This window comes from Cibotium barometz, chromosome 9 (genome assembly GCF_041138505.1).
Source record: "Cibotium barometz isolate CiBa-2024 chromosome 9, ASM4113850v1, whole genome shotgun sequence".
Taxonomy (NCBI): Eukaryota; Viridiplantae; Streptophyta; class Polypodiopsida; order Cyatheales; family Cibotiaceae; genus Cibotium; species Cibotium barometz.
Window position 1 is genome coordinate 39,474,920 of NC_141054.1, and position 25,154 is coordinate 39,500,073.

General features: G+C 48.8%; 1 protein-coding gene across 2 annotated transcripts in view; it reads right to left on the minus strand.

Moving 5' to 3' along the window:
* Positions 1 to 944: 944 nt before the first annotated feature.
* LOC147635566 (putative potassium transporter 12) overlaps positions 945 to 25,154 on the minus strand; it is a 124,072-nt gene continuing 99,862 nt past the window's right edge. For both annotated transcript variants that reach the window (XM_086802906.1, XM_086802907.1), the window contains exons 10-11: positions 2,307 to 2,561; positions 945 to 2,154 (exon numbers count right to left, since the gene is read on the minus strand). In XM_086802906.1, coding sequence (XP_086659032.1) covers positions 1,085 to 2,154; positions 2,307 to 2,561 — 1,325 coding nt within the window. In that variant the 3' untranslated portion in view covers positions 945 to 1,084. The remainder of the gene's footprint in view (positions 2,155 to 2,306; positions 2,562 to 25,154) is intronic.

The window sequence follows — 25,154 nt, forward strand, 5'->3', positions numbered from 1 at the left end:
GCCCTGCATTCAGCTGCAAGTCGATCCTAAACCATACCACTTAACCTCAAACGCCAACTTTATGGCATATCCTGGACCATCCATACCTTTTCACCCTAGGAACAACTTCACCACCAGCGTGGGTGATGTGAGGACAGGGTTACCATTAGGAAGGGGGATATGTTAACCACTCCTTAGGTTAGCGTGGTTTCACCCACCCGATCTACTGTAAGAAGACACTTTGTTATCTTACTCGCTCGAACAGATACTTATCTTTTGTAAGACGATGCTGGAATATATAAAACACCCTAACCTCGAGGTTAATGTCAAATAGGAAAAGTCTTAAGGATTTTGTATGCATACATGCTTAAGACTAGCAATATTGATTGGACCATTTGCATTATCTTTTCTTCTTTCTCACCTTTAGTGAGAGACACAAAGACGAATCTCTATTTGCCTACATGTAACAAAGCCTAAATTCACGAAAGAATCTTGTTACATGAAGCTGATAATGTTGCTTCGTGTTTGCTACCTCCCAGTGTCAATGCATCAATCTATTTGGTTGATATGCTTTTGAGCTTTATTCCTAGTGGATTTCTAGTCTTTTCCAAATCCAATTGCATCATGAGAAAGATGTAGCTCCTTCCCTTGCTGCATAGAAACCCTTGATATGATAAAAACAAAGTTGAGTAACGTCACATACAGAGTTGCTTCATACCAAATCTGTGTATAGATGTAGCTCCTGCCTTACTACAGAGAAACAATGTCAAGAGATTGTTGATATCATGGGAACAAGGTTGAACGCAAAATTGTTTCTTTAATGATGACTGAAGTCAAGACATACCGAGCTTCCACTTGACTCTTTGACGTTGAATCCCCCACCCCCCCCAACACACCCAGCCACCCACAAAAAAAAACCACCCCGCCAGGCCCGGGCCTCACATGTTAAATACAGGAAACCATTATTTGAAAAAACATATCTAGATTAAGTTTCTTATCCAAAAAGAAATCCACAATTTCTCATTTCTCCACCAGATAGACAGGCACCTTGATCCAAATACTCATCCCCAAAAAGGTAAATGGTTGAGTGGATAGAGCACCATGCTCAAACCATATATGTCATGCCAACCTCTAGAAGGTTGGTATGTGGGACGCTAAGAGTTTCAGTGGTTGCCCTACAGTTCCTTGTCATGAAAGCATAGATATAGTTGATTATGAGTTTCTTCAAAAACCAAGATTCCTTCTTTGCACGAACATCTGCATGGCCTAGAAGATAAACCACACCAGCCTCACTTGCCTCCTGTAACTGGGAAATCTCCATTGCAGTCATTGGATCAACACTAAATGAGCCCTGCTCTTGGTTTGATGCCAACAAACCCAACGCAGAATCTTCATTTGAGCCTTCACTTTCCTTCCCCATGCTCGATTTGGATAGTAACGGTTCCTTCAATGGGGCCTCTGCAGGATACATACTAGAAGTCTTTGTACTTGACAAGAAAGAGTTATCACTGCTCTCTTCTGACTTTGGAGAGGAGTCATCAGCTTCTAGTGCATACTCTTGTGCTTCTTGGATTAAGAAGAGTTCAAGCTTTTGCAATAGTAGCTGCTCAAATATGTAATGATCCTCTTTCCGAAAATCCTTGTAGCCATACCTTGCAACACAGCGGAACATATGGTAGTCCCGCGGACACACTCTCCGGAAAAGGAACCTTTCCGACTGTGGCACCTTTGGAACTGGCACATACTTGATACATACAAAAATTACAGTGGAATGAATGGCAGGGAGACTCTTTATGAAATGGCCAAAAATAGCAGGGACTCCATAGACCAGCTCATTATAAAGTAAACCCACACCCTTTACACGGACTGTCCCTAGATCAGAGCCCAACTTGAGCATGTAATCCATTGAAATTTTATGTTCAACCTCACTTTGGTACTGCATTCTGTTGCCATAATGCCATATGTACATCACTGTTAGGATGCAAAACGCCAAGACAAGAGGGACCCAGGCACCTTGATCTATCTTTAAGAGCACTGCTGACAAGTAAATCACCTCCACAGTGCCAATAATGAGTACAAAGGTGAGGGCCAAGAAAACCGGTGTCTGCCAGATCATGAACATAATCAAAGTCACAAGGCTTGTCGTGACGAGCATATCACCCACAACAGCAACGCCTGTCAAAAGAGGCAGAAGAAGGAAGTGAGAACTTCTTCATGCAGCTGAAAAGAATATGAAGTTGCAAATAGAGCAAAACGCCATACTGTCTGCTTTTCAATGAACTTGGTTCCTTTTATATGCAGGAACCCTTTGACCCATATTATCTTACCATAAGCATTTCCAAGTTGTGTAGTGTTTTGGAAGGCGGCAATTATGATGACACACATAATCATCAAAAACCAATTCACAACTGGCACATATATCTGTCCCATAAACCGCTTTGATGTGTGTATAACCTTCACTCGTGGAAACGCATCAATAGCCAATGCCATCTTAACAACTGAAAATGTAGCTGAGATCATTGCCTGACTAGCTATTGTTGCTGCTAGCGTTGAGATCACCAGCATTGGCCAGAAAACTATCCCTGTGGCCAAACATTCCAAGTAGTAGTTAGAACAGGAAGTGCAAAATGGCGCGAAGTTTAAAAAGTTTCTCTCAATAGCAAGTCAGAGAAGCAAGTAGAGTTAATACCAATAGAGCACTTTGATAAAACATAGGCAGTCATGGCCTCTTGAGGGCATTATTCTCCAGTCTTCTAGGTGGGCACTGATGGCACAACAAAACATGCTTTCAAAACGAGAAGAGAGAGAGAGAGAGAGAGAGAGAGAGAGAGAGAGAGAGAGAGTATTAACATCTTGACAGACCCAAAAGGTCTATAGGACCAAGGAGTAGTACAAGTGTGCAAGTGTGCCATGAACAGGTTAATGTCAGAACAAACAGAGGATACCATGAGAAAAAAGGTTTGCGTACTACATGCGCCTGGCAGTACAAAAGTAATGTATCCAAGCAGGAGAGTTAATCATGTGCCATACTCATCATAGGCAAAGTATCTAGTCACAATATCCACCAACCAGGTCAGTACATCTGTCACTGGAGTATGTCCCTGATCTGGAGCTGACAAGACGAGGATCTGGATCTCCAGGGGCACAGCCCTAACGCTCTCGTAGAGACACCATGGGTCTGCTGAAGGGTGTATTGCTAGATGTTGCCTCACTGGGTGGGCGAAAAGCCAATGCCACAGCGAGATCTCATGCATTGCCTCTAATCTATCAGCTCTCTCTCTCACCGCTGCGACTGGGTGTCTGTTGTGGTTGTCTAAATATGAGCTAAAGAAAAATCTGTCATGGAAGTTTCAGTAGAATCCAACTATCCCACCTCCCTGAATGTAGCCACATAGAGGTCTCTCTATGACGGCCTAGCTTCAAGTAATGGAATCTCCCTCATACCTCATAATAGAGTGCACACGTAAACAAGTAGTGGTTCTCTAACTCCATCAGCCCAATGGTGCATACCCTGCATACCCATTCCTCCCATGGTATGCCCTCTGGTCTCCGGGCATCAATACGGAGGTGCTGGGACGATACTCTCATCTGATCAACAGCATTATTCATGGCAAGAGACGTGTCTATCAAGGTCTCTGGGTTTCTCAATGAAACCGTCCTCTTAAATCTCAAGAAATGATCTTTATGGAAGCAAAGCTATGTAGGGAGCTTCAATGGGATCAGCCAAGTGCAGCTCACATGCAGCCAGATTTAATCTAGGTGGATCACTTGGTTCATCTCCTTCTGAGAGAGATCCAAAAGGGGAAACTCCAAGCCCTAGTCAAAGGGGGGAGGTGATCCATCTAAAGACCATGTGAGGCAAACCATCTAGTGGTGCAAGAGTATCATGATCTACTTTGTCCCCTTGGCACAAACTGTCTGGAGGACTCAAGCACTGATCTCAGGAGGTGGTCTCTGTCTAAACTATATAGAAGATGCATGTAAATGACAATCTAGAAGAGGGCATCTATGACCAGTGGAGCTACTCCAAACTCAAACGGTACAATCTCACATGGCACCGAGTGCTTACACCTGATCATGTGTGAGAATATCAATCCTCCAGTCCTCTCCTAAATCTGGAACCCAAACAGAAGCTCCATCCCAGCCAGATTCACCAAGGTATCAAAGAGCCAACCCTTAGTACTAGATATGAGCCTGAAAGCATTGCCTCTCCAAGTGGGCCAACACTCTCGCCAAGCAGGCCTAGTCATGGTATCAAATATTAAAAATCTTGGTTTTACTGAGATTCATTGTAAGATTCCTCTCCTTACAAAAAGACTAAAGTGCATCCACATCTCTGCAGACCCTCGGCTCAATCTGAAATGAGGACTGTCATATGAATGAATAGGAATAGGCACTACCGTGCTGCTGGCCAAGCTGTGATCACCTAGATGGGTGGGCAAGCGGTCCACCAGGACTGTCACCCGTGTCATGAGCTCAGAGACTGTTTCTCCAGGAAGCAGCTTCAAGTGGTGGAGTTCCTGCAACACCCGCTCCTCATAATTGCTTGGAAAGAAGGTTCTGGAGAAGGTGTCACGCAGGACTGTCCAGTTGCCAAAGTGGAAATTGACTGAACCATTTTTCAGCCGACCCCTCCAAGGTGGAAGGAAAGAGTACCACATAGGCATCCTCCTTGTCCAAGCCTCTGCTTCTGCACATGGTCGTCGGCATCCTCTGTGTGGTGGCTGATTTGAAGGTTTTTAGCTTGACATTTACATGTCCCAGCAGTGGCAAAGGGTTCAGTTCCGGCTAGATTTCTATTAGCCATGAGCGAAGGTAAGGGTAAGGGTGGAGGGCTCCGGGGATGCACAAAATTGAAACTGGATTTCCTACGACTGTAACAATGAAGAGACAAGGGGATCTTTAGTGGACTTGATGACCCAACCCGAGAGTGTGTATTGTGCATGCACACGAGCACATATTGAGCATGCACACTAGACTCTAGAACTCTTAGGGAACTCAGGGTTGAGAGTCCCCGACAGGATCGCAAAATTTTTAGCGTACCTGTAGCAGACCTTGCTGCTCGGCATGCTAGGGTTCATGACACTGAGTGTGTCACGGGTTCACTCTATAGCAGTATGCTCCCAGGAATTGCTACTTGGCTATGGAGACGTGAGGCTACGCTGCCCTGCTCCACTACACACTCACACACTCTGGCAAGACACTATGCTCGACATGCACCCAAGATATAGTGAGAACAAGCAATTGGCAAGACGACACTTCAATAAAACACACTTCTTGAGAGAAAGAAAGACACACAGTTACAGAGACAATCAACAACAAGAACGATTGCATTTATTCACTAAACTGATTGATCCATCCCTTCGTAGTCCCAAGGTTGCTCATTTATACAGGTGGACCAACCACCGTCCAAGTGGGTGCACCGCTTGGGCCATGAAGTGCCCACCACTGAACGTGGAGCGTGATTCCTTGTGCAACCTACCCCTGTTTGTTTGCCAATATTAGGGACGCACTGGTGCAACCTGTTACTGATTGCCAATATTAGGAACACGCCACCCGCTTGCTACTGGTGTGCAAGTGGCGGCCTTCCAAGGTAAGAATAGACTAGGTAAATGCTATGGAGCACACGTGGTCGACGAAGACCAAGAGGTTGGTTGTAGGTAGGTACTTCCATCAATGAATTACCAGCTTGGAGTGCCACTTGTCACTTGTCATGAGAACTACACGACTGCCACTCGGCAGCTAGATGGCTGTCACTTGTCAGCAGGCACTTGTCAGCTGGAAAGCCGTCGCTTGTCAGCTGGACGGCTGACACACATCAACTGGGCATCGAGCCGGGCAGTCTGAAAGGCTACAATAGGCGGTGGGAGGATATCCATAGCTGGCCAATTGTGATCTGCAGAGCATGTGACATGTGAATACCCACGTAACCTGGCTGCTGATGAAGGCATCCTCTGTGAGCCTGAGTAAATGATCTTTGTAGAAGTGCACCTTCAGTGGGAGCTCCAAAGGTGCAATCCATGTGCTGTGTATGTGGAGGCTAAGGAGGTCGAACCGGATAGTCCGGTTGATGTCCTCATGAGAGAGCCGGAGCAAAGGGGGGTCCAGGCTGTACAGATGAACAGCTGGGAGGTGGTCTATCTAGAGCTTGTGTCTTGAGAATGAGGTGCAAACTCAGGTGTACCATGCTCCAGTGTCCCACTCAAGTGCGAGCTATCGTGAGGACTCCAAGGCAAGTGTTAGGAGTTTTTCTGAAAGGTGTTTTGGGCTTGTGTACATATGGAATGCATGGCGTGTGTAGAGCTTTGCTTTGGAATGCCTTGGCAGACGTACAAACTGGATGGTTTTGCTGTAGGCTTGTTACAGGTTTGTTCAAAGTGTGCTTTGCTGCAGGTGGTATCAGCTGTTTGGCAGCTCTGAATGTGTGCGCGTCCCAAGAAACGAGTGGGCTTTCGTAGGTTGTATTTGAAGGTGTGGAAGCATGGAGGGCATTGAATATTGATGTGGCTAAGGTTGCCTTTAATTTGTGTGAAATGGAAGGCATTTGGGGTGGCCATCTCTTAGGCTTTTTAAATAAAAAATAATGATCAACGTGGCCAACAAAGCAAAGACCACGTGGAAGCCAACGTAGCTGCCAGCGGGTTCTCTCTGGAAGGTTGGCGAAGGGCGAGTCGGCGTGTAGCGCTGTGGGTGCCGCCGGGTAGAAGAGAGAGAGATGCCTTTTGTAAGAAAGAGCCGCCTTTGGAGCCAGGAGCGCAAGACGGAAAAGAAGGCCTTTTGTTTGGCTAGCTGCAGCCACAGGCGAATCGTGAAGGACGCGCTGCTGTGGAGCCGGAGGGTTTCTACTGGGGGAGCTGCAGAGGACAGGGCTTCTACTGGAGAGAGCTGCAAGAACAAGCTGTTGCTGGAGCTGTGGCTGCGGGCAGCGCGACTGGAGGGCACCGACTGTCTGGCGTGAAGTGGTGTCGACGTGGAAGGTTGTCGCTTCTGAGGAGAGGTGGTGGCTGGAGGTGACTGGAATGAAAAGACAGCAGTAGCCGCCGTTGGGCTGGTAGAGAAGAAGAGACGGGGGGAGGGCTGGCGATAGTAGGCACTGCAGAGGCAGGTATTGCAGGCGGTTGCGGCCAGTTCTCAGCGAAAGGCTACAGGGAGCAAGCTCGGAACTCTACAAAGAAGCTTATAAGGCTGAGCTTGTGCAGGGAGATGCGGAGTGCAAGTGTACAGTGTGTGTGTGTTTGATTGGTGTGCACGGGTGTGCGTGTGGGAGTAAGCATGAGTGTGTGCCATGACTGGACAAGCTGGGCATCAGTGAGCCGGGTGTGTGCATTGATGTGTACTCGGGAAAGTCTGTAGAAGAGTGCAGTGAAGAGAGTGGATTGGTGAATCAAAAGAGTGGGTATGTGTGTGAGTTCAATTTTGGATGGCAACCTGTGTGGGCTCTTGTCTATGTGTTAAATGGAAGGAGTGATTTTGTGGGTGGTTTGGGAAAGGTGAAGTGTGAAGAAAGAGTGTGTTGTGTTGGGGATTGTGGTGCCCCATTGTCTATGGTTTTCGGCTACAGGAGAGGATACGTTGAGCCGCTGAGCTCCGGCCTCGATGACCTGGCCATTCCCATAGGTTGAGAGTGAGTTGAGTGTAGTGAGACGTGTGTGATATCGTCTCTGGTGCCCCCATATTGTTGTTGTATTCCAAAGTTGCGAGGTGGAAGGCTATAGAGGCCTTGTGTTTTCTTCCTTGTTTTCACCTCACATCCTTTTTGGTGAGAGCTGTCTGGCGCAGCCGTGGGCTGGTAAGGAGGGCGCCTGATGCAGAGTCCTTGGTGAAGAGCTGCAGTTGGCTACGCAAACAGTGGAGAGCACAGCTGCTGGTAGAAGGCTGACGGGTGACCTGCTTGCTGGCGAGTCGGGGTTTCTGGAACAGTGGTGTGGCCGTCTTTGTAACTGGATGCTGCTAAAGAGAGGGCTACAGAGCAGTGCTGAGTAGTAGGTGATTACTGGGATATACATATATATTTTGTTTTGAGTGGAGTTTTACTGTTATGTATCTAGTGCTGGAATTAGGGCCAGATATCCATGAGTTGTACTTTGAAGATCCCACTATGTTTGAAGTTGTATTTTCCGACAATTCTTCTGGTTATTGGTCAGTAGTGATTCATATAGAAGAAGGGGAGTGGGCAGATTGTGAGTGGATATTAGAAGAGGACGGTTCTGAGGATATCTTGGATATCCAGCTATGTAGAGATGAGGATTTCTACTGAAATATAAGTCCTGTTTTGTGCTGTTTTTCTGGCGTGGGTGGTGTGGTGAACTGTGTGGAAAGTGTTCCAGCCGGTGGCTGGTGGTGCCCCCCGTTCGTGTTAGTGTTTTCCAAGTTTGGGAGATGAAGGGCTATAGAGGCGTGGTCTTTCTTTCTTTTTTTCACCTCACATCCTTTCTGGTGCCCCCACTGAGGATTGCTCAGGGATTGTTCCACAGAGGAGAGCTCAGTTTTTTGAGGGTGTTGATTAGCAAGGAGTAGTTCTGCTTGAAGCCACCTCTAGAGGGTGTATGCCCCATAGGAGGACGACTCGCTAGCTACTTTTTCTTGCAGTGTTGTGTTGGTTTTCAGAATGTTGATGTATCCGGAGTTTTGTGGTGGTTCTAATGAAGATGTAGTAGATTTTCTTGAGAGGTTCGAGGTTGCATTAGCAACCTTGTTGATAATGAAGAGCAGGTGTTGAAACTTTTGAGGATCTTTTTGAAGAGCGATGCTAGAGATTGGCTCAAAGGTTTTGAAGCAAAGGAAGCTAAGGCTGTACCACCTAGTGTTTTGACATTAGACAAGTTGACAGAGGCTCTTTTGGAGCGGTTTCAGCGAGTTGAAGACTCGAGTGTGCTATGGCAGGAACTCAATGATTTGCAACAGGGACAAGGACAAAACGTGGATGATTTTTTGCATGTGTTCACAGGGTTGTGGGATCGATGGTGCTTTTCTTTGCGGAGTGAGGCTCCCTTGATGTTTGTGAAGAAAGGACTGTTTGTAAGTGGTTTGCTTCCTGTGTTGAAGCTCAAGGTCGAAGGGAAGAAACCCAAAACGTTTGAGGATGCTGTGCAGATTGCAAGGGACAAGATGAAGAAGATGGCAGAGCTCGGTATGCATTCAGAGGGTGTGCATGAGGATCTCTTTAATGCTGGAAAGGATGCTAAATGTTTTTTGCTAGAAGGAATGTCTTCAAAGCTAAAGCAGGTGAATAAATGTATGCATGATAAGCCGTCAGGGTTCTTTTCGTGGTTGAAAGGGTATCCGAATGAGGATTCCATACAGGTTAAAAAGCCAAAGCAAAAGGAGTGCTTGACAGGTCTTGAAGAGAAACCATCGTTTTTGGAAAGTGGGATTGTCGACGAAGACGTTATTATGCCGAATGAAGAGATGGAGGTGCCAATTTGTGTAGAGGAAGAGATGTCCTTGCAATCGTATGTCGATGCTGTTGTGGAAAGTGATTTGGAATGCTCTTTGGATGATGAGCTGGATTGTGTTCTTGATAATGCACTGGATGATGAGCTGGATTGTGTTCTTGATAATGCACTGGATGATCTGTTGGAGTTGGCTTCCTTGGAGAAGATTACTTGCATACCAATTGTGCAGGAAGGGAGTGGTGGTGTGACCGATGATGAGTTGGATGCTACTTTGGATGATGACGTGATAGATTTCGCAGGTGCGGTTGCTGATCATAAGGTGTGTGTTCCTTGTCATGCCCAAGAGAATGAGTCGGTTATCAGTACTGAGAATGCATGTGAGGCTATTGTTGTTGGTCGAGGGGACCAAGATGCTTTGCCTGGGAGTTTAGGGAGCTTAGACTTGGTAGGGATGCCTGTGCAAGATGTGGAGAATCTTGAAGGATCACCAATGGTCTTGAAGCTGGAGAAACTACATGGAAGTGACAATGATGAGTCCACAGTGCATGAAGTTGCTGTGTTTGATGTTGATGGGCTGAAGGGAAATGGGTTTATGGTGGACACACCACATGTTGATGCTCAGCATATGGATGAGTGGTTTGGCTGTAGTCTTGGTTTGGCAGTTTGTCCAGAGGGAGAGCTGGAAGCCAATGATGCAGGTTGCAAATTGGATGATCATGAGGTGGGAGTTGATGATCAGATGTTTGTTATTTCGGTACATGATTATGAGTGGGATTCAGATGTGTCAGAAGGGAGTAGAGGTGAAGAATGGTTGTTTCCATCACAAGACCATGTGAGCTGGTATGGAGGAGGAAATGCAACAGCATATATTGATGAAGTCATATATGAAGAGCCCAGGGGGTTGCTGAATGTGGAAGACCATAACAAGATATATCAATGGTTATTTGACAGAGGAAAATGCTTGAAGGATTGGAAGGTAGATGCACCGAAATTTCCTTTTGATCCTGGTGGATAGCTATTGGAATTTATCTTTTTGCTGCTGAGCATGAATGCTCTAGCAGACTGCGGCGGGGGGGGGGGGGGGGGGGGGGGGGGGGGGGGGGTGCGGGGGTTGGCAAAGTATGTTAGGCGTTTTTCTGAGAGATGTTTTGGGCTTGTGTACATATGGATGCATGGCATGTGTGAAGAGTTTGGCTTTGAATGCGTTGCCAAATGTACAGGGTGGACGGTTTGGCTTTGGGCTTGTACAGGTTTTTCCGGAATGTGGTTGGCTGGAGGTGGTATCAGCTATTCGGTCGCTTGAAATGTGTACACGTCCAAGAATAGAGTGGGCATTGGAAGGCTGTATTTGAAGAGGTATGGAAGCATGGGAGCAATTAATGATTAAGGGGCCAATGTAGCTTTGAGCATTGGTATGAAAAGGCATAGATGGTGGCCATTTTTTAGGCAAAATAGGAAAAAATAATATTATTGAAGTGGCCAACAGAGGAGACCACGTGGAACTTTGCCTTGATGCCAACGCTGCGGCCAGCACATGGTAGAAGGTTAGCGAAGGCGTGAAAAGGCGGGGGATGCGCAGCACGCAGGACTGGAAGAAAAGTGGCCGCCTTGGGTACGAGAATGGGGTGACAAGCGCAGAAGGGCTCGGAAAAACCGAGGTCCTCGAGGTGGTGGTCGTCTGCAAAGCGGAGAGCAGAGGCCGGGCGAATAGCTGAAGGCATGTGTGGCAGTGGTTGGCGCCAACAAGCTGGCAAGGAACTGTGAGGGTGCTTCAGCAGTGAAGAGAGCCGGCGGGTGCTTGTGCAGATAGCCGCTTGGTGAGATGAATGGACGAGACCGCCTTGCGGAGGCGCTGCAGAGACAGAGAAGCGGTGTGCAAGTGCAGCGGTGCCTAGTGGTTAACCTACGAGGGCTGGTGTGGGCCACGTGGGAGCCGCCTGATGAGATGCAAAAGCTCTCAGGTGAGAGCAGCTGGTAGCGCAGGTGATGCTGCTGGAATTGGGCAGACACCAGAGGGGAGAAACAGTGGAAAGCGGCCTTGCTGGGGAGACCCGGGAGCTAGAGAAGGGTTGGTTTTCGCAGGTGTGGCCGCCTTGGGTCGAGGTGCTGGGGCTCTAGAGTGCAATTGCAAAGGCCGCCGCCTTGTGGTGGTGTGGAGTCAAAGCTCTGGCGTTGACAGGCTAGGTGCAGCCTTTGAAGAGGCACTGAGTGCGCAAGGGGTTCGTGTGAAGCTGGTGAGAGCTGTCTGGCGCAGCCGTGGGCTGGTAAGGAGGGCGCCAGATGCAGAGTCCTTGGTGAAGAGCTGCAGTTGGCTACGCAAACAGTGGAGAGCACAGCTGCTGGTAGAAGGCTGACGGGTGATCTGCTGGCTGGCGAGTCGGGGTTTCTGGACCAGTGGTGTGGCCGTCTTTGTAACTGGATGCTGCTAAAGAGAGGGCTACAGAGCAATACTGAGCAGTAGGTGATTACTGGGATATACATATATATTTTGTTTTGAGTGCAGTTTTACTGTTATGTATCTAGTGCTGGAATTAGGTCCAGATATCCATGAGTTGTACTTTGAAGATCCCACTATGTTTGAAGTTGTATTTTCCGACAGTTCTTCTGGTTATTGGTCAGTAGTGATTCATATAGAAGAAGGGGAGTGGGCAGACTGTGAGTGGATATTAGAAGAGGACGGTTCTGAGGATATCTTGGATATCCAGCTATGTAGAGATGAGGATTTCTACTGAAATATAAGTCCTGTTTTGTGCTGTTTTTCTGGCGTGGGTGGTGTGGTGAACTGTGTGGGAAGTGTTCCAGCCGGTGGCTGGTGGTGCCCCCGTTCGTGTTAGTGTTTTCCAAGTTTGGGAGGTGAAGGGCTATAGAGGAGTGGTTCTTTTTTCTTTTTTTTCACCTCACAGCAAGCATTGGATATTTGTGGGGGCTCATCATGCTGATGCGGTGGAGATGAGTAACTAATTGAAAAAGTGCGTCTACCACCATTGGTGCTGCAGTGAACTCTGCATGAATGATCACATGTGGGACCGATGGTTTGCTGCGAATCATGCAAGAGAACATCATGACCTAGGGCCCCTCCACACGTTGCCAATCCCGTTCTGATAAATCTGGTCCCCTGAAAGGTGCTCCATACATCAAGGCTGGTGTGACGAGAGTGTTGAAGAGCCAACCCTTCGTCTTGGGCTCCTGCAAATGGAGCTTGGAAGCACTGTCGCTCACGTAGGGTCAAAGCTGCATATCCCCGTGTCACTCTAGTGGTGCTACTGTGGTCGTTGGTAAAGAAGGGGGCCACTAAAAGTAGCTCTGAAGTACACATGATGGGACAATCTCCACCGGGGCTCCCCTATACCTGAAGGTCAATTTGGATGTGTAAGGCCGGGAGACCATGACCCTGGTTTTACCAAGGTTAACAGTGAGATCTTGCCAGCGGTGCTCATGGAGTTCGGCCCTAGGAAGCACTGATATAATTTGTCCTCTTTCTGAGCATAGAACTCTTGTTTCTTGCGTTTGGTAATGTGTTGGGAAATTTGTTGCGCTAAGCATGTCGAGATTTTCCCGACGCATACCTCATGCTTGATACGGGAGCAGGTGGCGCATTCGTCGTCATACCAACCATTTTGGGGCATGATGCCGCAAGGTGACTTGGCAGTGGAGCGGGGTGTGCATACGAAGGAAGTGGTGGCAGATGTGGGAAGGATGGTGGTGAGACGGGATGCGAGGGTGGCAAAGGGGGCAAGAGAGTCCACATCCTGGAGGTGGCGATAAAATGTGGTCTGAGTAAACAGCATCAAGCTCGTGATCAAAATGGATCTGGGTGTAGTGAGTGGTGGGGGGTGTTGGTGGAGGGGTGGGTAGTGTGCAGATGAGGGTTGGGTAGTGTGCAGATGAGGGTGAAGTGAAGATAGGTGTGGTCAGCATCAACGGGGTGGAAAAGTCAGTGATGAGGCATGCCAAAGCCGGATATCCCAGTAGGTAATCCACCTAGGCAAGAGAACTTCCAATCCTGGCATTCAAGTCTCCCAGTAGGAGGACTTCACCTAGGCAAGAGAACTCCATAATATCATTGTAGAGTGGTAGGAAAGGTGATTGGCCTTGCTGCTCAGCATAACGGGAGTGGCTCGGTGGGAAATAGCATACTACAATATGGATCTCTCTCTCGAGTCAATTGTAGCCACACCCATAGCTACCATGCCTTTGTCCTTTCGGACGATGCTAAGAATCTGCCGAAGGTGTGATCTCTAGAGGACCGCAATGATTCCCGAGCCTCGTAGCCGTCTTGACGTGCAGGAAGGCTGACTCCCACCCATAAGCTGCTATGTATGGTAGTCCCCTCTCCGGGCTCTGGTGTGTCCCTGTGTAGAAGATGATGTCCCTACTTGTCAGGGTCTCACTCATCCCTCTTGGGTCAGACCACATAGTGCTGTTGCAATTCCATACAGCTAGCCTCAATTGTGTGGTCTCATAGACCTTGTGCCCCTATTTGGGGTGACACTTGGTGATGATGATGTGGCCATCTCTGTAGACAGCTCACTTGCCTGCATTGCAGGTCTCTTGTACAGTCACTGGCCTCTTGATAGTGTGCTACCTGTGCCGGAGTCAAATCATCCCCCGTCAATATGTGTGCCCTCGAGAGCAGCCCGTCTCTCTAGGAAGGCCTGTTGACTGGTGGTGGAAGAGGCCTCTCATGTGTCATGTCCTTCCCGGTTCTCCATGCATTTGCAAAGGGGGTCCCATCTACCCCGAGTTTCTGGCATAGAGTAGGTGTGTCGTCCTTGGGAGAGGCCCCAGTTGGTAACCCCTGGACGCACACATGTAGCACCCTCGCCTTCGTGCATCTCTCCTCCTCAAAGGTTTCATTCATGATAGCTTGTGGGGACCTTTGTTTTTTTACCACTTCTATGTGGTCAGATTTCGTGGTTAAGAGCTCTTCCTACAGCTTGTCGGACTCATAGAGGGTGATGATGCTCCAAACTATGTCAGATGGGACTCCTATCTCCTAGATGGTGTAGGAGGCGGGTTCGGGGTATAGTATCAAAAGCTTTGCGGAAATCCACAACGCAACAGTAAATCCTCTGATGTCGTGCTCTACCCTCCTCCATGATGGCATGGAGGGTGAAGATATGGTCAAGGGTAGAGTAGCTCCACTAAAAGCCTGCCTGTCTTGAGGCTTTGCATCCCTGACTCTCTGCAAATGAACTAAGCTCCGCCTCTAGCACCGATCCATAGAGTTTAGCCAATGTGTGGCCAATCATGATCGTCTTGTGGTTATTGGGATCAAGTGGATCGCCGGCTTTAAGAATGGTGGTGATGGCGTTGGTGGACCAAGAGGGTGGAAATTCTTCACAAAGGACTCTATTGAACATGTAAGCTAGTAGGGGTTCTAGGGTATCATCGGCATGCGAGGTGTAATCAGCAGTGAGTCCCTCATGATCTTGGGCTTGCCCATTACGTAGTGTATGAATGGCCTTGAGGACCATGCCCTTTGTGAAGAAGGTGGTGGTGGTGGGGCGGGGATCTGGTGGTGGGGGTATGGGTGGCTGATGGGGGATATGATAGAGGGAGCGTGCATAGGAATGCCATGTGTCCAGGCGTCCAGGCAAGTGATAGGTGTGGGGGAGCGATGTACTCGGAGTTTCCTCTGGGCCTCTTGCAGTTTGGCCCTAAGAAAAGTTGGTATAACTCATCCTATAGAGCACCCGTTTTTTGCATTGGGTGAGCTGTTGAGAAATCCGTTGCGCTTGGTGCTTCGTGATTTACCCAATCCGTACCTCATGCTTAAGAAGGGAGTGTGTGGCTCCGCATTTGTCATCATACCAATAGTTATGGGGCATGGAACCGCAAGGTGGCTTGGCGGTAGACCGCCACGTGCAGCTCCTACTCCAGCTTTTTGACCCTGTTGAGGAAGTCCGAAACCGTTTCCCGATCACTCTCACATTCCCAGGTCTTCCTCGCGCATATTGGCCTACGTTAGAGGCCATCGGGTCCGCCTTTGGGCTGGTTCTTCAAGTGCCTCCTCTCCACGCCTTGCCGACATCTTCTCCCCGGGTGGTCACTGCCTCGGCGGATGCTGTCCCCAGGGTCATGGTTCTTGCCCGTGACATTGAGCTCTTTGAGGACTATGTTTTGCTTCCGGGCCCTTGTGGCCCTTTGAAGCAACGTATGGAGATTGCAGGTAAACCCGATCAGTGCCGGGTTTGTCACCAACAGGGTCACTTTGCTCGAGATTGCCCTCGGGCTCGGGGTCGCAGGAGGCCTCACAAGCGTGCTTCTCAGGCGCCACCAATCTTGTTATTCTTGCACTGTGTCTCCTTGAGGTGGCCTTCTAGCTGTTTTTCATGTTGGTTCAGGACCCTGTCCAGCACCTTCTTGGTGTTGTCCTCCACTGTCTTGATGTATGACTCCAGCTCTTGTAGGTTCATTGTGGCTATTTCCCCCTAGTTGTTGCCTTGGGGGCCTAAGCAAGGGTGGGTGGGAAAAGGGAGGCGGAGGGACTGCACACAGCAACATAGCACAACACGGGTGGGTTAGGTAGAGGGGGTGCGCATAGTAGCGTGGGTGGGTGGGTGGGCGTGAATAGGCACACCAAGGGTGGATGGTGCAAACAGAGGGAGGGAGCAGGCGGGGGGTGGGATAGAGGGGGGCGCGAAGGTGCTCACGCCATCAAAGAGAGAGAGAGAGAGAGAGAGAGAGAGAGAGAGAGAGAGAGATATATTAAGCGTCTAGTAAAGACCCAATGGGCCTATGAGACCAAAGTGGTACAATAATGTCCATGGCATATCTCATCATGGAATGGAAAATAAAACAGAATGAAAACATAAATATAGCTATCTCACAGGGGTGATACAAAACTGTCCATGGAAACTCGTCATGGAATACTAAGAACATAAAAACATGGGAGCAACATCAGCTCCGAGTAGATGGTATACCACTCTCCAAAATGTCAAGCATGGGGTTGACAAGTATGGCCGAGAGGTCTCCCTCAGCTATGTCACGTGGGAAGGTAGCTCAATGGCAGTGGAGCATTTCCTGGATCTGGAGCTGATGAGGTGATCATGGCCGACAGGGGGGGTCGAGGGCATCGGGCACGCTGGAGTGTAGAGGCTCGGTTCGAGGTAACTCCTCTCCGGCGAGGTAGGTCCAAAGCAGCTCGTGGAGGGTCCACAAGATCCACTATGTCGGTGTCCTCCACCTCCTGGGTCCGGAAGAAACTGGTGATGGTTGGCTGCCGAGGGAGGGGGCGGGGTGGCTGGGGCCTGTGTCTCAAGAAGGTGTCCCTGTGTCTGCGGAGCTCAAGCAGGAAGAGGCCTAGGCAACGCTGGTCCTGGAAGTCAATGATCCTGGAGAGTGGACCAAATCCCTCACGAAATAGACAGTGAAACCTCCCACGGATCTCATAGTATACTGGGCAGCGGCATATGTAATGCTCCTCCGTCTCAACCTCTGTGTGGCATAGTCCGCAGATCCTCTCCTCTCTAGGTGTCCGTACGAGCTTCCTGGCTCTGAAGATGCGCTCAGCTCTACCTGTCTCCACTTTGAGGCGGTGGGAAGAAACCCGTATCTGGCCAATCGCAATCCGCATGGCAAGGGACATGTGAACACTCAAGTAGCCTGGCTGCTGGATGAATCCATCCTCAGTGAGTGTGAGGAAGTGGTCTCTGTAAAAGTGCATCTTCATGGGGAGCTCCGAGGGTGTGATCCATGTGCAATGTGTGTAGAGGCTAAGAACAGTGGTTACAACCAAGTTGCCACCCAGATGATCGTGCCAAAACAGCATTAGTCACCCATTGGAGCACGTACATATACAACAAGCTGCCGTGCAATGCCTCCTCAACTTTTCAAAGGATTGTCACCAACATCTTTAGAGAATTTCTTCTCACCTTCCTTCGAGCTTTTGTGGATGATTTCTCTAACTTTATAGGCACCCTTCTCTCCTCCTGTTTAGAAGCCTTCAATGAGCACCTTCTCCAATTGGCCCAAATCTTCGATAAGTGTCGGCTATCTCACCTCCGTCTCAACCCTTTCAAATGCCACTTTCTGGTGATACAAGGCACCCTCCTTGGGCACATGATCTTTGCAGAGAGTCTTGCCCTAGATCCGGACAAAATCATTGCCATTCTTTGCCTTCCTCCTCCCATTAGCTCTAAGGGTCTCTTTGTCGGCCACACAGTCTATCACAAGCGCTTCATCAAAATGTATGCCCACATTGCCTTGCCCTCACCCACCTAGTGAGCGCCTCCACCACATTCCAATGGCCCATTGCTCAGGCACCACTTAGTGTGAAGGCTTGGCAATTGTCTATGCACTCCAAAAATTTTGACACTCTCCTTGGTGTGCATTTCATTGTCATCACTAACCATCATGCCTTGAAATATCTTCTCAACAAACCCCATGTGGCCGGCCAAGTCTGGAGATGGCTTCTTCTCTTCCAAGAATTTGATTTCGACATCTTACTCTAACCAAGCAAGCATCATGTCATGGCGGATCACATTTCCCGCATAGACAGTGGTGACCCTGCCACCACTACAGGTATTGATGATGACCTCCCTAACGATATGCTTTTTAACGTAGATGATATGCCCCTACTTGGTATGGCGATGTGCTTGCCTAGCTCTCTACAGGTACCTCCCCCACAGGTATGTCCCCTAAGGACAAAAAGTGGCTGCTCCTCAAGAATTGGCCATACCAAATAGCGGGTCAGCAACTCTACAAATCCCATCACGACGGCATCCTCCGGTGATGTGCCAGTACTCATGAGGTCGAACACCTGGTCGAGGCTGATCACGTTGGACCTTCCGGTGGTCACTACCCACGGCACATCCTGGCAGAGTGCATATTTCACTTTGGCATATGATGGCCAAGCATGTTCAAAGACAAAAAAGCACCGCTCAGGACCGCAACATTTTGCCAGCGATGTGAACCCAAGCCCACCCACCAATCCAACCATCCGTTACAGGTCTCCCCTACTTGGTCTCTGTTCGAGCGATGCAGAATCGACTTCGTGGGCCCCTTCGATCCCATAGCTTATCCCAACAAGTGCCGTTACATCCTTGTTGCTACTGACTATGCCACCAGGTGGGCAGAAGCACAAGCCACCAAAGATGCCATGTCTCCACAGTAGCCCGATTACTTTTGTATGAGCACATCCTAACCTGCTTTGGTTGTCCATTGGAGGTGACCATTGATCAGGGCTTCCATTTTGTCAATGAAATCATCCCAACCTCCTCGCTAATTACCAAGTATTTCATTGCAAATCTTGTGCCTACTACCCTTGGGCCAACGGCCAGGCCAAGAACACCAACAAAGAGCTTTGTCACCTTCTCCGCAAAGCTTGTCATTAGCATCCCGAGCAATGGCCAGATGCTCTTCTCGGCACACTCTCAGCCTATCGCACTGCTTACAAAGCCACTACTCCACACGGCCCCTTCTAGTTAGCCTTTGGGCTTGAAGCCATCTCCCCTATTGAATTTGACCATGGCTCCTATCAAGTGGACATCCTCCACGTCTCCTATTTTGGTGCTTCTCATTCCTCCTCCATCAACCGTTTCTCCGTCTTGGAAGAAACGTGCCCTTGCCAACCTTGCCTTGTGGAAGCTGTGCAGCATTGACGCAAGGCATGGCACGACTTGACACATACGCTGCCCTCGCTTTCTCAAGATGACCTGGTGCTCCTTTACCAGGCTCGGTACCTTAAACGTGGCAAGAAGCTGGTACATGCATGGGCAGGACCTTACAAGGTTCAAGAAATCCTGCAACAAGGTGCAATATAATTGTGCACCTTATCCGATGAGCGCCTTCCTCTGGTGAATGGATCCAGACTCAAGCTCTATCTCCAACATAGGCCTGAAACCATCTCTTGGCCAGCCCCAGTTGATGAATGTCCCAAAAAAAGAAGAAGAAGAAGAAAACCCTTCCCCCTAAACCAATTCGGCGGCAGTAGGCAAAGGTACACATCACAAGTGCTCCCTCTCTTCGCCAACCTATGCACCCTCTCTCTTCGACAAGGTGCCCCTTTCTCTCTCCGACAAAAAAGTGTCCCCCTTCTCTCTCTTCGACAACCCCCCTTCTCTCTCTTCACTGACAAAAAATGATACTCTCCCTCTTCAACAAAGTTAAAACACACCCCCCCCCCCTCCCCTCTTCTCCTTGTCAACCCTCTCTCTTTGACAACGTGCTTCCCTCTCTCCCCTCGACATATATGCTAAATATTCTCTCTTCGCCAACAGTGAATGTGTCTGTGCCTGCCAAACACCCTTTCTTTTTTCCTTCTTCCACATGGAAGCATCATCTCTTCCCATGCCTCCATGTTCTCCTCACCATTGAACATGCACCCATCCATACTCTCTCGGACATCTCACACCACCTTCACACATCTCCATCATCCTCGCCATCGGCATCAACCCGTCCACACCATCGCCACCCTCCTCGCCATCGGGCATCATCCCCCCTGCCCACTCAACCTCACCATCACCACATCTCCTGCAAGGGACCTGAATTCGTTTCCCAACCTTAATGCTAACCCTATCCTGGCATCTCTTGCTCCGGAGCGGAACCCTAACCTTAACCGTAACCCTAGCCCTAACCCTTTGTTGGAGCAGGATGTGTTGCAGCTGCTGAAGCGGGTGGTGTCATCGCTGGAGTAGTCCGTCCAGAAGCTCCTCTCCAACAAGCGTGCTAATTCACAGAAGCACCTACTGCACATGGAGCAGCAGCTCGAGACAAGCTCCTCTCCCCACCTATGCGAGAGACCAGTGCCCTACCCTTCCACAATGGCCAGTGCCCTGCATGTTCCAGACGTCCCTGCACTACCCGCGCTACAGTCAGGCAGACTATGAGACCATGTGGGAGTGGAAGCTGGACTGTCTGCTGGAGGAGTAAGGTCTCCCCATCCCCCGCACCATTGCCATCAACCACCGCCATCAGCATTGCCAACATGGCCTTCTGCGTGTTCAATCAGCAGCCACCTCTTCTGCATCAATGCCATCCTCTCGCTGTCTGAATTACCCCATTGTTCCCACAACCACACCCACACCCACACCCATCACCTCTCTTTGGCAACCAGCTTCCCCCTCTCTCCTTGGTACCTCAACTCTCTCTCTCTCTCCGACACTTTGCGCCCTTTTTCTTTTGTGCACACCACCCTTCCCTCAATCTCTTTGGCAGTCCCTTCTTCTCTCTCTTTGCCATATAACACCTCTTCCCTCTCTCAGTTTATTGTACTTTTTAGTCTCATTTAGTTGTTCTCTTTGATGAGACACCAACTTCAGATGTACTCTCAGGTTTGGTCTCATAGGCCACTATGGCCTCTTAGAGACATCGATTTCTCTTGCGAGCTGGAACACATCATCACCTCTTTCTCTCTCATCGCCCCCCCCATGCCTGCTGCTACAAGGTAACAAAAATCAATCTCTCTCCTTGGCTGAAACACACATTCAAACTCTCTCTCAAGGGAGACACGGCTTGTTGGTATGGACAGATGACATCTTGGTTCCAGGCACATGGTTTTAGCATGGACAGATTGCCTCCCTTCCAGTATTCTTTGGAGGCACCCTCTCTCACTCTCACACGGACAGAGATTACCAGACTCATCCGTCAGGATTTAGTTCAGCTGGACATTAGGAGGACATGGATACAGCCGGCTAAGGAGCTGGGCACGAAGATGGCTTTCTACAGAGAGCATTTTCTTCAGCTCACAGCAGATGGTTTTGTGATCAGACCCAGTTACATGGATGTACACTTGTCTCATGCAGTACGATGTGCTATTGGTCAGATTCGCACATCCTCACACCAGCTTGAGATTGAGATTGGCCAATATAGAGATATACCAGCTGAGGCCAGGATATGCCGAGTATGCCATGGGGAGCCAGAGACAGAGCTGCATTATATATGCCATTGTACTGCATACTATGAGATACGTGGTCGTTTCCACTGTTTATTCAAAGAGGGTTTTGGACCACTTTCCAGAGTCATGGGGTACCAGGACCAGAGGTGTTTGGGATTGTTCTTGCTTGAACTGCGGAGACATAGAGATAGCCTGCTTAGGCGCACAGAGAGCCAGACTCAGAGGCACATTACAGATTTCTTTAGTCCAGCCATCACTGCGCCAGATGGACCACAGCAGCAGAAGGACATGGATACCGCCCACACCAGGGGTACACTGATTGATCGTGCGATTGAGCTTGGGTGGTCCAGACGCCCACGACTACAGAGGAGGGCATCCCAGCATAGACGGAGGTTGCAGCGCCAGATTCGAATTATTCTTGCGAGGCATGCGGGACACCCAGTCAGGGTGCTGACCACAGAGGATATTGAGGAGATCCGCCAGTGTCCGATGCGGCACATATTATGAGATGGAGGCACCTCCATAGTGTACCCCTCCGTCCCACATGATATTGTATCCCCTCACTACATTCCACTCACCTCCATAGCGTACCCCCCCCCCCCTCACTATATTCCAGTTCCAGTTTCATTTTCTAGGTGCCAGTAGTATCATCTTTATTTTTCATTTTCTGGGTTTTTTTATCCAGACATTGTATCAGATCCACCATGATGTAACTTTTGGTCTCATAGGTCATTATGGCCTTTTGAAGACGTTAATATAACATTTCATTTCATTTCATTTCTCATCGACCACGTGATGCGCTACAAAGCATATCACCATCCCTCTCTCATCGAGACGCACAATTCCCCCTCGTCACTCTCATCGCCTCCCTCTTCCTTTTTCTCTCAAATCTAGCATCTCCTCCTCCCCTCTCATCAACGGTTCTTCTCCCTCGCCTTTTCCCCCTCTTCTCTCTCATTGCCACCTCCTCTTTTCTATTCTGATGGCATACGGTGAATATCATCATGGTCCAGCACAGATGAGCACCAACCTCCATGACGCCCACTCTACGGTCCGGTAAGCCCTCGTTGAGACGGGTTGGGTGATCCCTAACATGCAGCCGGTCTATCTTTTACTTTGGAGGGCCACCACTTGCACACCATCAACAAGCGGGTGTGACACATTCCTAATATTAGCAATCAGTGGCAAGTTGCACCGGCACGTCCCTAATATTGGCAAACAATCATTGCACAAGGAATCATTCTCCACATTCAATGGTGGGCACTTCATGGCCCAAACGGTGCACCAAACCAAACCGCATACCTACTTGCATGGTGGTTGGACCACTTGTATAAATGATCAAACTTGGGACTTCCAAGGGATGGATCAATCAGTTTAGTGAATGAATGCAATTTTTCTTGTTCTTGATTGTCTCTGTAACTGTGTATGTTGTTGTCTTGCCAATAAGTGTATCTTGCAAATTGCCTGTTGTCACTATATCTTGGGTGCATGTCGAGCATAGTGTCTTGCCAGAGTATGTGTGTGTAGCGGAGGGGGCAGTGTAGCTGCACCTCTCCCTAGTCAAGTAGAAACTCATGGAGGCATACTGCCTGTGAACCTGTGACATAGTTAGTGTCACAAACCCTAACGTGCCAGGGGTCTACTACACCTATGGGTGCAGATAGGGTGGGCAGAGCGCATATTTAGAGATACACGGACCTCGGGAGGAGAGGATCTATAGATGCCACACACGGGTCGAGACAGAGGAGCACTATACCTTTCGCTGCCCAATGTAGTATGAGATCTGCACAGGAGGTACCTCTGTCTCTTCCGTGAGGGTTTTGGCCCATTATCTAGGATCATGGGCTTCCCGGAACAACGCTGCCTAGGACTCTTCCTACCGGAGCTTTGCAGACACAAAGATACACTCCTAAGAGAGTGTCAACCACAGCCACCACTCCTCCTTCCTTGCCAGCCGATCATCACTAGTTTCTTCTAGGCCCAGAGAGCGGATATCGGCACAGTGGACCCCACAGGTGGTCCACCACAGAATACCATAGCTCCGCCCCATCCACAAGGAGTCACTTCGGAACGGTCTTGCGCGCTTTGACAAGCCACGGGCCACCAACAGCGATCCTCCCATCCACTCAAGATCGAGGACATGCTGCACTGCCATCACACCACCTTCCCACGTACCGTGATAGGAGGGAAACTCTCGGCCATACTCAGTAACCCCATGCTCGACATACTTGAGAGAGGTGTACCCTCTATTGGAGGATTATGTGCCCTACATGCTTCATATTCTCATGTACTCCATGATGAGTCTCTTGTACTCGTGCTTATACCCCATGTACTTCCCCATGATGATCATTGTATCAGCCTCTACTTCAGAGAGCTATGTTATTTGTACTTGTTTTTCTTTTCTTTTTGATGATGAGGCATACCATGGATCGCATTGTATCACTTTGGTCTCATAGACCCATTGGGTCTTTAGCAGACATTTAGTACAACTTTCTTTCTTTCTCCACCGGATTCTCCGAACAATTCCCATTCACCTTCACTGGCTGGACGTCAAGGGACTACCGGTTTGCCAAGTTCTTCCTCAGTAACGAACTAAATTACTGAAGTTCTACAGCCTCCCAAATTCGACGGGAAGATGGACAGAGAAGCTATCACCAATTGCAGTCGCAAGATGGCTGCCATGTTGGCAGCAACTATAACTTGTGTGGGGTGTTTAAGGAATTGAACTTAAGTATTACACAAGGATTAAGACGAGATGAAATCATTCCAACATGCGTATATCAACAAAAGAAATGACATAATGAGATAGAAGACACCACATTTGACCAGAATGACCGGCCCCCATATTACTTGGGAGTTTTCAAGTACCGGGGTGTTCCAAAGGACTACTAGATTTCCTCCATCACAACCCTCATCTCTCCATGGACTAGGCCACATAGCATCCATGCCAACGCTCTATGTGATTGGCACAATGGAGATACCATCTAGTGAAATACCTAAAACCAACAGGACGATGTCGGTCTCCAAAATCCATCACCCTCCAACACTCCCGAGAGTTCTCCAACTCATCCAAGTGAAGGCCAAGAATGATAGCCGCCTTCATGCGTTCTCCAGCTCATCAAGACCGAGAATGATAGCCCACATGGATGAGTTCTCCAACTCGTCCACGAAGGCAATGATAGCCGCCTTCACGTGTTCTCCACACGAGCACCACACAAGTACAATACCAGGGAAGCCTCTCTGGAGCAGTTTGGTGGACGTTAGGCCTCAAAGTGTTGTGAAAGCACAACCAACAGGAAAGCCGATTTTGCTACAAATAAGTGATGGTGATGGCTGGTCATACAGTAGCTCTGTATAAGCTCTCACAGATGATTCAAGTGCTAGGTGACAATATTTAACATGTGCGAGCAGTGCACAGCAATCTCCAAGAGGTAAGCACTGTGTACAACAATTTTCAGCAGTCGGAAGCACAGTGCACAGCCAGAGAATTTCCAAGAGTGATGATGGTGTCAGATTTCCGTACGATTCTGTACGGCAGATGGTGCAGATTCCGTACTATGTATGGACAGATCCTAGCAGTGTTTTCTTGATGAAAAAGTTAGCGATGAAGAGCTTGACACACTAAAGAGATACCTGATGGTTTTCATAAGGGGGCTAAGCCCATACGAATATACAAGGTGCTTTATGTGGGGATAAAAGGGAGCTTTAATTTTATTAATAAAAGCTTTTACCCCAACATTATGAATAGATGCTTTGCACGACTCAAAATGATGATCAATTGATATGATACTTCAGTTGAGTACAATGCTTTTTGTAGGCTTAGAGCCTTATCTTTTGATGACTCCATCAAACTCACATGGCATAGCCATTGACATCAAGGCTTATGTCACACAATATATCTCAGCCTAAGAGGCTATTTACACACATACACACTTACAAAC